General features: G+C 38.7%; 1 protein-coding gene across 2 annotated transcripts in view; it reads left to right on the forward strand.

Annotated features, from left to right (window-relative positions):
* LOC122991804 (sterile alpha motif domain-containing protein 9-like) overlaps window positions 1-14,024 on the forward strand; it is a 24,342-nt gene extending 10,318 nt beyond the window's left edge. The window contains exons 1-4 of one of the 2 annotated variants that reach the window (XM_044365151.1): window positions 5,354-5,569; window positions 8,536-8,597; window positions 8,689-8,747; window positions 9,041-14,024. In XM_044365151.1, the coding sequence (XP_044221086.1) occupies window positions 8,724-8,747; window positions 9,041-13,549 (4,533 nt within the window). In that variant the 5' untranslated portion in view covers window positions 5,354-5,569; window positions 8,536-8,597; window positions 8,689-8,723 and the 3' untranslated portion in view covers window positions 13,550-14,024. Of the gene's footprint in view, window positions 1-5,353; window positions 5,570-8,535; window positions 8,598-8,688; window positions 8,748-9,040 lie in introns of those variants that run through there. The other variant, XM_044365152.1, reaches the window with a different exon arrangement.
* Window positions 14,025-14,666: the final 642 nt, after the last annotated feature.

The raw sequence follows: 14,666 nt of genomic DNA on the forward strand, positions 1-14,666 counted from the left end.
TTACTTTCTAATAAAGATGTACTGTAACACTACCATGTAAAAATTTCTTATGAATTTACTGCACAATGCACACAAGCTGTTGTAGCCCAGAATACTTTTGTTTGAGCAAGTCTTTAGAAGTTGAAACGTTGTGAATTTAGGTATACAGGTGACTGCAAGAGCACCGGAATTACAAGTACACCTGAAGTGTCAGTGTAAGCAATAGAAAGTCTGGAAAGACAGTAAATAAACCAGCTTCATTTATATAGCAAAAAGGTTTCAGGTATATATAGTAGAGTATAGTATTTAGTGCAACACTTAACACATTAGTTTTGTAAAAATTACTATACAAAGTGCATTGCACTAAACTGTTACACTTTGTTTATATGCTATAGTTACTAGGGTAGCTACAAAAAGAATATACAGATACACAAATTAAATACATACGTTTTGCAGTATGTACTGTACAGTATAGCACTTTACTGTGACAAGTTACATTGTCCAGTTAAGGATGTTCTACCTGTGTCATACAGAAGAGGGCGCCACAAGCTCAGAAATGAAAAAAGGGTTATGTGTTCCACAGAGTCTATGATGGCCCATAATACAACTTAAAAAGACACAGTTTTTAGTTTTCCCAGTGTCCAAGATAATGAAGCACATGAAGATAGCTGGCTGCATTTCAATCATGATAACACAAATCTGAATCCACTTTGGATTTTATGTTTTTTGATACGAATCAGATGAAACAAATCACTGGATTAAAAGTGAACAAAATGGGGAAAAAATCTTTTAATTAAACATATTTAAATATATAGCACATGACCATAATATGAGTATTACATTTTGATGTCCTGCAAACTGAAATGTATGTATCAGGCCTCAGGCTGAAATGCAAAAACCCATTCACAGGTATAGAATCTCCTCATTTAAGGTGCATAATACTAACAGACAAATGGTTGTAAGTGAACTTTAAGTGGGAAATGAAGGGTACGTCCCTGTGACAGATGATAGACAGTCACTGAGTCACCACACAGAAGAATTCCCACCTCCCTAGGCTCCCCATGGCTCTATGAGTGTATTTCATTTAAAATAAAGTATTTTGCACTGTTTTCTATAGGTCCTCACAGCTGACTTTATTTAGATATGTGAAAATGCCTGTTAGACAGCGAATAAAACTAGAAACAAATATGGCCTAATTAACTGTTGGTGATGCTTTAGATCACAGCATAATTATTACAAATTTACAGTGTAGTTTTTTGTACTAACAATGTACCAGAACAGTATGCACCGATACACACACGGTGGTACAAGGAAACATGATGTGAATACAGGGAATAAGGGGGTAACAATCCAGTAATTAAGAAATAATTTATACTGTTGGTATTTTTTACTACAGGATAAATATTCTAATATTACAGGGTAGTATAAAAACTAATGAGCAACAAAGCTGGAAGTTTGGTGGAAGATGGTGTAACGAGTTCTGGAGCACTTTATAAATTTGAGTACAGAATGTAGAAAAGCTGTTTTTTTATGAGAATGTTTCTACAGTAAATACAGCTGAACTGAAAAAAGCCAAGGCAGGTGTAGACGAATATATGTCACAGTGTAACTGTCATGGACTTTCAGCTTTGTTGCTCTTTAATGGTTATACAGTATCCCGTCATATCAGAATAGATACAGTTATAAAATACTATCAGTATAAATTCTCTTATAATTTTACCCCCAAACGCCAGACTGTTGTTCAGTAGGTTCTGTACCTTGTAATATTAGAATAGATACCCATTAAAAATACCTGCTGTAAACTAACATCTTGTTCCCTTGTATAGACATGTATTTATAATAACACTGTATGTTGCGGGCTGTGATCTAAAGCATTACCCAACTGTTGAATGCTTTTATGTGAATGCTGTAAATGCAAAGCAGTCCACAGTCATGTAGGCGTGTTTATTAAAGCTCAAACAGACACTTCTCCCCAGCATCATCAAATTCAAATCCAAAGTAAGCTACATACGTTCAGAGAGCAAGAGGTATGGCCTGCTATAAATCCTAATTTTCCCTTCCCTTGAGCTCCTGATGGTGTTGTGCTTGTGACTTTGTGCAAATACGTAAAAAACAAACAAAAAGGACTTTATCATAACTATTTTTGTATTGATTGCATTAAGGATGTCATCAGGGCTGCTGTGTGTATTTTCAGGTAGAAAATGTTAATTGTGTTGTTTCATTCACCAACCAGAAAAACCTTTTGTTGTTTGAGTTACAGATGTCTAATTAGGTAGATAATTAGAGAGAGACGGGTGACAAATTAAAAGGAAAAACTGGTACAGGTCTGAATGCTTGACCCCTACAGTGAGGGGATCTAGTGGCTGTTCTGAGTGATCACCTTTATCTTATGATGAAACATTTCTATCCTGATGGGAGTGGTCACTTCCAGAATGACAATGCCCCAATCCACAGGACACGAGGGGTCACTAAATGGTTTGATGAGACTCATTTGCTATGGTCTTCGCAGTCACCAGATCTCAACCCAACTGAACACCTATGAGAGATTCTGGTCTGATGTGTTCATCCTGGAAGAGACCACTCCCATTAGTATAGAAATGTTTCATCATAGGATAAAGGTGATCACTCAGAACAACTTTGTATTGATTTTCAGTGACTCTTCCCTCTAAGGGGACAAGTGGACCCAAACCATGCCAACAAAATACTCCCCGGAGCATAACAAAACCACCAGATCCCCTCACTGTAGGGGTCAAGCATTCAGACCTGGACCACTTTTTCGTTTAATTTGTCACCCACCTGTATCTATAAGGTCTAATGAATTCTCTATAGCACCATGAGCTTTTGGATGATAGTTTTTATTGTGGGATCCCTTTCTGTCCATTTTATTATCTAAAACTCTGTTAAAATCACCTACCATAATAGCTTGATCATTTATAGTATCATTTGTCTGTATATTTTGCAACAAAACCTCAAAGGAACCTGAAGCATCTGTGTTAGGAGCATAAAGATGAACCAGCAATGTTTAGTTGTAGTTGTTGTTGTCTACCATTTGAGTCTATTTGTAGACCATTAAAAGTAGAATTGTTTATATTTTTAACCATTATCATGACCCCTTTAGAGTTCCTTTGACCATGTGAGTAAATAATATCACCTCCCCATTCATCAGCTCACTGTTTTTCAGCTTTGGGTGTGGAATGCGTTTCTTTTAGGCAACAAAAGTTTTTATCTTTTGGCCATGCAAAAACCTCCCTTCTTTTCGTAATAGCAGCCAAACTATTGCGAATCTTGCCCATCATATACAGAAGTAAGATACTGAGTTGTTTTTAACTTTTGGAATACTACTGATGATAACGACCGCTTTAGGCCGTGGGGCGTTCAGGCCACATCGTGCCCACAAGGGGCCCGCACCCAACCCACCCCAGGTGCCCACCCCGAAGACCCAAGCGACCAGTCCAGCCTGGACCACACTCACACCGATATATTGTATCTCCTGTATAGTTCATGACCATGCGGATTCAAGCATTAAGCCGAATTTACAGTTTGATTTTGTTTTAGCCATCACTCACCTCCTTGCCCCTATCACATTGTCACACATTTGTGCTGGTGTACAAAAAGAAAATAGAAACCATAAAAGAATAAACATTTCTTAAATTTTGTAAATAGTTGCCTAAAGGACTTTTCTAGACTTGCATTCATCCACTGACAGATTACACTAATATCCACAAAACATGAAAAATGGAGCATACTAGAAGGAAGCAATGTCACATTATCTATTTCAAATTTCAATTAGAGTGAAAGAAAAAAAAACATAGATACCTGAAACATAAATCCATTGTCTAATTTCATGTAATAGTTAACCTAAATTTAGGCATTTTGCATTCTTCTACCTGCCCTTTCACCTGGCAACCTTTATCTACACATAACACATTTGTCTAACATTCTTTTAAGTTCCTACATAATTACAGCAATGCTTCCCTTATTAAATATCAGGGCTGATCTACTTCCCCTTCTCTTGTAGATCAAAACCAAAATGAACTGTTCCACATTATTATCTCAGCAGTTCTTGGCTTGAGAGTCAAGTTGGTGTTGAGGTATTTTCCACAGCCACGGCCAGAGCAGGTGTACTGGTTAGTGAATCCATGTCGGATGGTAATATCAGCAGTTCCAAAAAGGAGCCAACATATGAATTTGTGCTCTCTGTATGAGTTGATATGTCTGCCAAGTGCTCCAGATTTAACTTTTTTTTTTTTTCTCAAGTCAATGTCGTTTAGCCAGATATTGCTTATTCTTCATAAGAACTCCTCACTTGGCGTGGCATGTGTCTCTTAGGGTGCCGCCGCTGCCATGTTCATTCCTGGAGGACATTCCCATTACTGGAAATATTGTGTATTGTATATAGCTGTAACTTGGGAAGAAATGTAATGTTAAAAAGCTTGTTGGTATCACCAAATCATCAAGTCTTTCCCCTCAAATACACACACACACTAATACAGATCTTGTGCAACTCATGGGAGGCTGCTGTGTGTTGAAAGACGGGAGTGAATGATGTGGCCCTATTCAAAAGCTCATCTGCTTCAAACATGATGACTGAGTTTTCTTTCTGTCCTTCACACTGTACACAATGGTCTGATCTATGAGCACTATAGACTTTCATTGTGAATGTGGTCCTCAGGACCTCAGAATAGTAAAAAAGGTAAAATAGTATAAAAACATACAACCCCATATAAACTTTACTACAATTACATAAGGTGAACAGAAATGGAAGCCCAACCCTAGCCACTTCCTGTGCATGTTCACAGCAGATCACCAACACAGGATGAGCAGTTAAAATTTAACTTAATTGGCTTTATATTGTCTGTTACAGCATACATATTTGTTCTGTAGATCACATCCTGTGCTATCTATATCCAAAAGAGAGAAATGTGTATTTTATATATTTTGGGCTCATGATTCACCTCCTATCTTTGCATTAGCCAATCTGCAGGTTAGAGAGCTCATTATCTAGTCAGCTGCAGGACTAAACAAACTTAAAAAATGTATCTGCAAGTATCACTTCATTCAGGTGTGGTCCTTACTCTTCAACACTATGTCTAGCAAAGCATACTGTAGTATAAATATCCCTTGTATACTGTAACTATCATAGTAACACAAAGAGGGAATTTTGTAGATATTAAAGAGACAAACTTTGGAAGATACTCTCTTGATTTGTCTAACTCTGAATGCTGAAGCCTTACATTAGCTATGGCTCAATTTTGGAATGCACTTTTGCATCAAACGAGGATGACTGATTTTTATTAGCCATCACTTTCATTTCAGTTTCACTAGGAAGACCACACAAACACACACACATACACTGTCTTGTGTGAGTTTCATTTCTCCTGAAGAATCCGCCCACCTGACGATATAAGGCACTTTTCCGCATCCGCCGGCATTGATCGTCTCTCCTCCCCGCAGACAAGCACGTAAAAACATCTCTTATTGACTTTTGTCGAATATTCTGTCACATCAAGCCTGTTTAAAGACCTGAACCTTGAAGGCAAACACCGAGGACAGCAGACTGCGCAGAGGATCAACATTTAGTCCGGGATGGGTGAGTGTAGTCCAGACTACATGTCTGTAGTTTTTTCATGTGAGCAGTGTGAGACGAGAGAGCCTCAATCTGAACAATATATTCTCTGTTTTATGATGGAGCCCAGCTCGGTGGATGACTGTTGTTCTTGTACTCGACTTGCAGGGATTTGTTTGTGTGTAAACCCGATTTAAAATCTTTTGGGATTTAAACTTATTTTTGCCACTTTGGCATTAAATTGTTTCATAATCAGTAACTTTAACTGTAATGACAACGTTATATTCAGACAGTTATCTTTGCTATAGCCTAATTAGTACGTTGAAATCGTCTACTGCGCAGATATTTTGGTGTTACAGCTTCTTCCTGTTCTTCTTCTTTTTTTTTTTAATCTCAACCGTCACCATGGTAACACGGTAGCCTGTAAGCAGCGATTTCCTCATTGAGCTGAGAGTTCCTCTCAGTGCACCTGATGCATCACACATGACAGCTACGAAGAGCTGCAATGATTAATCGATAGTCAATAGAGAAAATCAATGTAACTATTTTGAGAATCACATAATCGTTTAATTAATTTTTAAGCATTTAAAGCCTTAAAACCTTTTCCAAGTTCTTAAGTATTAGAACTAACAATCAGAACTAACAATCAGTTAGTTGTATTTTGCATTCATCAACACTTAGATATAAAACTGAGTTTACTACATTAAATGACATGCTTCTCCTTTCCATTCATTCATTACATCCAGCAAATGCAGCAGTAACTGCAAAGAACAACGGGACAAATATTTGTGGTTTTTTTCTAAATGAGTGAATACTTTGTTTCAAGCACAGCAGCTTGAGAGAGAGAGAGAGAGAGAGAGAGAGAGAGAGAGAGAGAGAGAGAGAGAGAGAGAGAGAGAGAGAGAGAGAGAGAGAGAGAGAGAGAGAGAGAGAGAGAGAGAGAGAGAGAGAGAGGCGGAGTACGGAAGAGGATTAGGGACACGTGAAAAATTTGACTATATTCTCAGATGAATGATCGAATCAGTGGTCTGCAGTGTTTTCACCTTTTACTATCAGCTCAGCTGAGGATTTTTTTTTGTTTCACATGGCGTGCTGTAAAAAGAGAAAAGTAGACAGTGAAAACGGAGCTTTCAATTAAGAATGGACAGACTCTTAGGCTACTTCCAATGGGCAGTTCAAAACCAGTATGTCTCATATGAGCCCAATATGATCGATTCACTTTATTTTAAAAGGTTTTTAAAAGTTTTTTTCAAAAGTTCTGTTATGTATTTTATTTTTAAATGCACCCTCATTATACTTGGAATGAGAAAATATTCACTTACATTACTCAACATCTGCAGAATGTTAGTTTCTTTCACGTTGTTGGTGTGTATACACTCAATCACACCTTACATCAGCAGTATCTCCATGTATTGAAGCAGCAATACCAGAGGCCAAGCTAGTTGTAATTTTAAAAAGAAAATTTCACTTGATGTCTATTTTTTTTTTTTTATCTTTCATGCATTTTTTATTTTTATTTTTTGTGTTTGAAAATAAGAATATCTTAAAGAAAAAAAAAAAGAAATTTTAATCACTAAAAAATTCAGAAAATGTACAATGTTACAGGGCACAGACTGGTGACAAATTAAAGGACCAGTGTGTAAGATTTAGTGGCATCTAGTGTAATGGACATGACAGAAATGGAATATAATATTCATAAGCATGTTTTCATCAGTGTATAATCACCTGAAAATAAGAATAGTTGCGTTTTTGTTACCTAAGAATGAGTCCTTTATGTAATGGCAGTTTTCATTTTTTGCTGTCCTTTCTTTTCCTGTTTTTCCAGGAAAAGAAAGGACATTAGTTTGCCATTAGTACACAGGTAGGTTAGGTTAGGAGTGATCTTACGCAGATTCAAAAACAGATTTTCCAGTCGGTTGGCTGCCGTTTAGTATTTGTACATGTCATGAACATACCCGGTTTCTGTCCTGTCAACTGCAGTGTGCATCTGTTACCGGTCTGGTAAGAACTGTATGTGCTCCACCTGCTTGTGCCTCGTGTTTCCTGTCACCTATGCCCCTACATATACAACCCTGTGCATCTAATGACCACCACCCAGTGTCCAAAATAATACTGCAAGTTATAACTAAATAAATGACTTGCCAACAATCAACATAAATGGCTCCTACACTTTATATCTACATAGGGAGGGGGTCCCCTTCCACAGAGGCCTCCATGTTGTATCACAGTAGCCCAGAACAGACAAACCAAACCCTGGCTCTAGAGAGGGCCTTTCACTTTTTTCGTGAGTTTCGCTGCCACTGTAGGTTCTCCTACACCTTTGGAAGGGGAGGGGTAAGTGGTGAGGGGTGAGGGGAGGTGTATTCACTTGGTTGCAATCTGCAACCTCACCACTAGATGCCACTAAATTCTACACACTGGTCCTTTAAAGGAAAGTATAAAAAGTGTCTTACTATGGCGTCGGCCACCATGAGCCCCCAGAGGCTTCAGTGCTCCTTGTCGAATACATTCTCCAAGTTTTGGGAGCTTTTGGGAGGGATGAACACCATTCTTCAAAAAAATGTTCCCTCATTTGGTCTTTTGATGATGAAGGTAGTGAACACTGTCTAACTCACTGGTGTTCAGGTGAGTTTAGATCTGGTGACTGAAGGTCATAGCGCCATGTAAAGCCATGTGATTCACACCATCTATCCTCAGCAAACCTTCCACAAAATATTGAATATGATGATTTTGTTTGACTTCATGTGTATGTGTCCAATTACATTTAACATTGGGCACCGTGTGTTATCTCCCGTACAGTTCTTTCTATATTGGTGTAAACCTACTCAAATTTAAGCTGAGATTTGGCACTTTAATGTAGTCCCTGGTACTTTAATTCAAATTGAGTGTTCTGAAGCACAGAGCCTGAAGAACAAAAGATGTGTAACTGTCTGGATACTAGGTAAGGACTACACTTGAACACTTATATCTACTTTCTTTCTTGCTTTCAGCCTTAAAGGTCTACATTTGTGAACGGTGAGCCAGTTGTCATGGATAATCAGGAAAAATGAAGGTAAAGCTGAAATCTATTTCATTTTATGTCAGTGAGTAGAGTGTCTAGTCCTCTATTGTGAATTGCTCTTATCTTATGTTTGTATCATTAGTGATCTACGGTTGTGAAGAAGGAACCAACGCTGTTATGGCAGATCAAGGGGAAAAGAAGGTAAATAACAATTGAAATAATCCACATTTTAAGAGAAGCTGATTCTATACATTCTGCAATCCATTTAATTGGAAGCTACAATAAACAAGGTTTTTACATCAGATCAAAACACATTAGTTATCAAACTAGCACAACTTGGTAAAGGTGGTTTACTTCCTACGTACCAAACCACTTCAAGTAGTTGTGCATTACTATACCTAATACTTCAACATTAAATGTGGTCAACAAATAATTAAGTGTACAGTAATTTGAGTGGAAAATGTGTAACAATAACACAACACTTTCTATTTTAGAGTCAGGAGGAGGACCTGTCACCTGACATCAAGGATTGGAGTAAACATCAAGTGAGAGAATGGGCTCTGAAGGTGAACGGTGTGGATGATGCAGTTGCAGAAAAACTGTTTCTGCAGGACATTAATGGGCCTAGTCTTTTGATTTTAGAAACAACAGACTTACATGCAATGGGTGTGACTTTTGGACCTGCAAAACTTATCATTCATGCCAGAGATGAGTTAGTGAAATTAAAGAAAGAGGAACCAACAAGTTTTAGAAACCAACCTGGAAGACCCTGCAAGCCCTATCCATTTTATAGGTACCATGATACGTATAGATACATGGAGAGCAGCATTCTTGATATTACAGAATCAGGTGCCTCAGACTTCATTGAACCCTGCCATGAGTATAAAGGTTTCACAAATACAACAGATGAAACTAGAATGAGCAAGTTCACTGATGAGGTTATTCGCTTCGCAGCTGCCTGCATGAATAGCCGCACCAATGGCACCATACATTTTGGTATAGGAGACAAGCCAGAGTTCACACATGGTCAAGTGTTGGGAGTGGTTGTTGAGGACAAAGAGGCTTATGCAAATGAACTAAAATCTGCCATTGATGGCTGTTTTCAGTATAAACACAAACAGGCTGCTCAAATGTGCATCAAACCTCCTCGATTTGTTGGTGTTCTCAATAAGAATATGACATCATCTGACAAATATGTGATTGAAGTAGACATAGTTCCCGAGTCTGTGATCTGTGAAGAAAACATCTATCAGACTTCCAACGTGGACACAAGAAAAGCCAAGAAAAAAGCAAGAGGTAGAGAAGCAGACAAAACTGAGACAAAACCCTCAAAACAATTCTATGTCCGAGATGGCGGTAGCAGCAGGAATCTCCTCGCAACAACCACATCTGCCAAACCCATGGAGGAGTACAACCAGTTTGTTGACAGTGTGGCACAACGATCACAACTCCGAAAACAGGCCGAAGAGAAGCACCTCAGTGTGATCAAAAGCAGTAATCAAGGCTCTAGATTAAGTCAGATGATAACTGGTGGATCCCTCTCTTTAGACAAGTCACACTTTGAGTGTTATGTAATAGTAACTAACAAGTCACATTCAATCCAGTTGGAATCACTGGGATTTCTTGTAGAACTCAACCCAACAGCTGTTTTGGACTTTGATCCAGAATCAGCTGAATGTGGATTGCAGAGGCACTTTGAACAGCAGAGTACAGTAAGTGTCCATTTACCAGCACAGTATAAAATCACAGAGGGTGTTGAGGACATTGCAAACAAGTTGAAATTGACTCGAAACACCAGCTGGGTATTCTGCAATGGCGGTATCAAGGATGAGGCACCATCAGATTTAGATGAGTGGTTGATGGACAAGGGAGCCTCCATTCGAGATGTGATTTCATTCTTGTGCCGGAAGGATGTGCTTCCAAACAAGAGATTCCTTGTCATTTTCTTACTTTTGTCAACAGTTAGTGAGAAGATGGACCCACTTGTTGAGACTTTCAGTACATTCTCGCAGGAGCTCAGAGGCACAGAGCAAATCCTTTGTATCTGTGACAATGAAAAAGCATTTACGTCCTGGAAGGACCTAATTAAGGCTCGCTGTGGAAATGACATCTCTGGTAGATGCATATATGAGCTCAACTTTGCTGAAGTCAATGGCACTGTCCTTAGTCTTTTGTCAAAAAATCGTAGATCCAGCCGATTCCTACCCTGTGGTGGGGGAAGCCAAGTGCTTCTGGAGAAGAAAGTGGAGCGTAGCCTGAGTACCTTAGAGATCCTATGCATGAACCAATGTGAAGGAGGAAATGAGGACAAAATTGCTATTGAGGAGAACTTCTACAAAGGAGGAAAAGTGTCCTGGTGGAATTTCTATTTCTCAGAGCAGCCTGGATCCACACCGTTCATTAAACGAGACAAGTTTGACTTCATAATGAACACAGTGATACCAGATTTGTGCTCCCTGAGAAAAGCCTGTGTGTTGTTCAACCTCATGCATGTACCTGGATGTGGTGGGACAACTTTGGCCATGCACATGTTATGGGCTCTCCGGGACAGATACCGTTGTGCAGTCCTTAGAGACAGCAACGCAGACTTTGCTGAAGTAGCCGAGCAAGTGGTAAAACTTTTAATGTATGACCATGAGGAGCAATTACCACGGGTCCCTGTTCTACTGATGATAGATGACTTTGATGATATGGAAAAAGTGAGTGACTTGCAGCAAGTCATTGAAAAAGAATGTGTGAAGAAAGACATTCAGTCTAAGTCTGCACAGGTAATTCTCCTCAACTGCATGAGGTCAGAGTCCTCTGAACTGACTGAATCAACTGAGGACACCATGTTCATTGGAAATAAGCTGTCTGAAATGGAGCAGAAACAGTTTGAGCAAAAACTTGTAGAAATAGAGAAAACACACAAGAATGCTGAAACGTTCTATGGTTTCATGATCATGAAGAAGAACTTTAAACAAGAGTATATTCAGGGTGTGGTCCGCAATACCCTGAAGAGCTTCAACAAGAATCAGAAACATGCACAACTCCTGGCTGTTTTAGTTCTGTTGAATGTGTACTGCAAGAGTGCCTCTCTCTCTGTCTCTCTGTGTGAGGAATTCCTTGGTCTACAACCCAAACCATTTTGTGGAACCATCAAAGTTGAAGAAGGATTTGGGAAATTTTCCACTTTAGTTGCCAGCAGCTCAGTTGAGAGTAAGGTTGTACACAAGGCTGTGACAATGATCCATTCAAGTATTGCAAGGCAGTGTTTGCAGGAACTTACAACAACACACACCATGAGCAAAGCTGAGATTACCGACCTTCTGCTGACCACAGACAAGCTTTATGAAAGCACACAAGGCAAAGACAAACTCCTGCGAGATGTTCACCACATTTTGGTGAAGAGATATTATTCAGTGGAGGAGGAATCTCAGTTCTCTCCACTAATTCAAGACATTGCAAGTGAAACGCCAGGACAAGAAGAGATGATACTATTGAGTGCATCAAAAAGATTTGACAAAGATGCCGTCGTCTCTCAGTTACTAGCCAGGTACTATTACCTGAAAAAGAAGGATTTCTCAGAGGCAAAAGATTGGGCACGCAGTGCAAGAGATCTTTCTAAAGATAGCTCATACATGGCAGACACATCAGCACAAGTTATCAAGCATGAACTGAAGAATGCCATTGCAAACTGCAAGGAAGAGCCTATTACTGCTGACAAGTTGAACATGTTTCTCAAAGTGGCTCAGTCAGCAATAGATGCATTCAAGGAAACACAGAGCCTTGCAAAGAAAGAGTCAATTCAGCGACTACAATCCAAGATGGACAACTGCACTTTTAATACATCAGGGTGTCTGGGAGAAATTCAGGTAGGAGTACTTCTCATTGAAGTCCTGGGAAAGACACCTGTATTTTCCTCAGAAAATGTCCGCCATGACATAATGAGTAGGGTTCTGTCTGGAGATATTAAACTTCAGGATGCAGAGAGATGTGATCCAAGGAATACCAAACACAGGACTTACTACATCGTTCTCAGACAGTTTGAGGATGTACTTTACAACCTCAAATATAGGATGAAGATGAACTTCGACTTCCTTGACAATTTCTATGTGAACTTGGGTTCCAGATCTGGGATGAAGGACAGTCGGGAGCAAGTAGCCCAAAATGAGCTTTTCAGATGTTTCAGACAGTATGTAAATCTTTTCTGCAAGACAGATTCTGCATCTCTTTTGAAGAATAAAACCTTGTGTAACATGCTGCAACTACATGAAACAAGACAATTCCTGGAGAAGCAAAAAGCTGATACCTACTGTGGGATTCTGAATTGTCTCTCAATTGACACCTCAGCTGAAAAGTTGGAGAAGATTGTCAGAATGTATGATTTTGTTGGTGCATCTCAGACTGTGAAGGAGAAGATCAACTACATCTATGTCAATGTTGTGTTGAGTCGTATCAAACTGGAATCAACACGCATTCAGCCATTCCAGAAACTAATTGGTCTCCTTTTGCAAGTCCAGCGTGAGCAAATTCCATTGAGTGAAAATTTGTCACTGCTCTTCATTGCAGTTGTGTTGTTGTGGCCACAGGAGAACGGTCCACCATGTAGAGGTTTAGGGAAGTACATCTCACAGATGAGGACATCTTATTACACAGAGATGAAGGAAGTGTACAATGGCAAGAGGCCCATTGTCCATTTCTTCCTGGGGAAGAAGCGGGGCTATGAAAGACTGGTACACCTTGGGGAAATCAAACGGTGCTGCATGGCTGAGGAGGGTCAGTTTATCTCCATGTGGGAAAATGGCAAGCTATGGAAAGAGAAGAAGGTGGAGGAGCTCCTTTGCAGAGTCACTGGCAAGGTGAAGGGCAAGTTCATACTGGCTGATACTTGTATCCCAGATCTGAAGTTTGAAGTCACTCCAATGTTTCGATGGCAGCTTAGCGGGTATGGTGAGGGGTCAAAAGTGTCCTTCTTAATTGGCTTTTCGATGAGAGGCCCTCTTGCACTTGACATTAACTAAAGCTTGAAAGCAGCCTTGTATACAAGTAATTCAAAACTGACTGAGATACTTGTAATTGTGATGTTACATTACATTTTTGTATGTTTCTTTGGCTCTGTGCATTATATTGATGCCACTTTTTGTAAAGGAAAATATAAAGTATAACCTTAAAAGTTGCAATACATGACATTCAGCCACTAGATGTCTCAGTATAGCACCAACATCTCAGACTAAAACAAATGTGTCATTTACTCAAAGTTTGAAAAAAAAAAAAGCTGACAACTCACGAAACTAGGTCAAACTAGGTAGAGCTGATCAAATATGGATTAAGATTAAGTTACTGTATTGCCTATTTCTTGGTTCCAATGTTTTCAGAAACATATTTTAGTGTACTGTTTAGCTGTAATTTGACAAAGTTTGTGATGCGGCTGCCATCTTGGAAACAGATGCAGAGTACATGGAGGGACTCACATGTACTAACATGCACGCATGTCTACCAAAACAAAGAACAGAGAAGCTCAGATAAAAACACACAGAGGGAGTGTGACTTCATTCACTGGTAAGGACGCCATTACTCTGCGATATCTCAACATAGCAAATAGTTGTTTTCTGACAACTAATACGGCTAAATATCGTTTATTGCAACTTTAAATCAAAACTCTTAAAAGGGCTTGGATTCAAATTTGTAAATCAATGTAAATATTGAAGTGGTTTTTAAATAATGAAAAATGTTTCATATGAAATTATCTGACATTTGAAAAAGTATTCAACTGTTAATGTGTAAGCAGTGTAATCATATCATTCTAGAAAATGAAATAATCTTCATCATTGATTCTATGATACATTTACTTTTGGATAAAAATGGTGCACTTGAACATCTATGTAAGAATTTACAATGTTTTATGTATATTTTACCTTTGAACCTGCATGTTACATTATTGATACAACTACTGTGCTTTGCTGAACAATGTCTTACATACAGTGTCTCTCTTGTACTTAATATATTTTCAAGTACTGAATATTGAAATTTAAATATTTTTAATGTTTGTTCATAAACTGATCTGATGTTTGAAATACAAGCCTTTACGTTTGTCATTATGTATTACATTACTTGAGCAATTTTGTTTTAAACAGTTTG

Source organism: Thunnus albacares, chromosome 11, assembly GCF_914725855.1.
Source record: "Thunnus albacares chromosome 11, fThuAlb1.1, whole genome shotgun sequence".
Classification (NCBI taxonomy): domain Eukaryota; kingdom Metazoa; phylum Chordata; class Actinopteri; order Scombriformes; family Scombridae; genus Thunnus; species Thunnus albacares.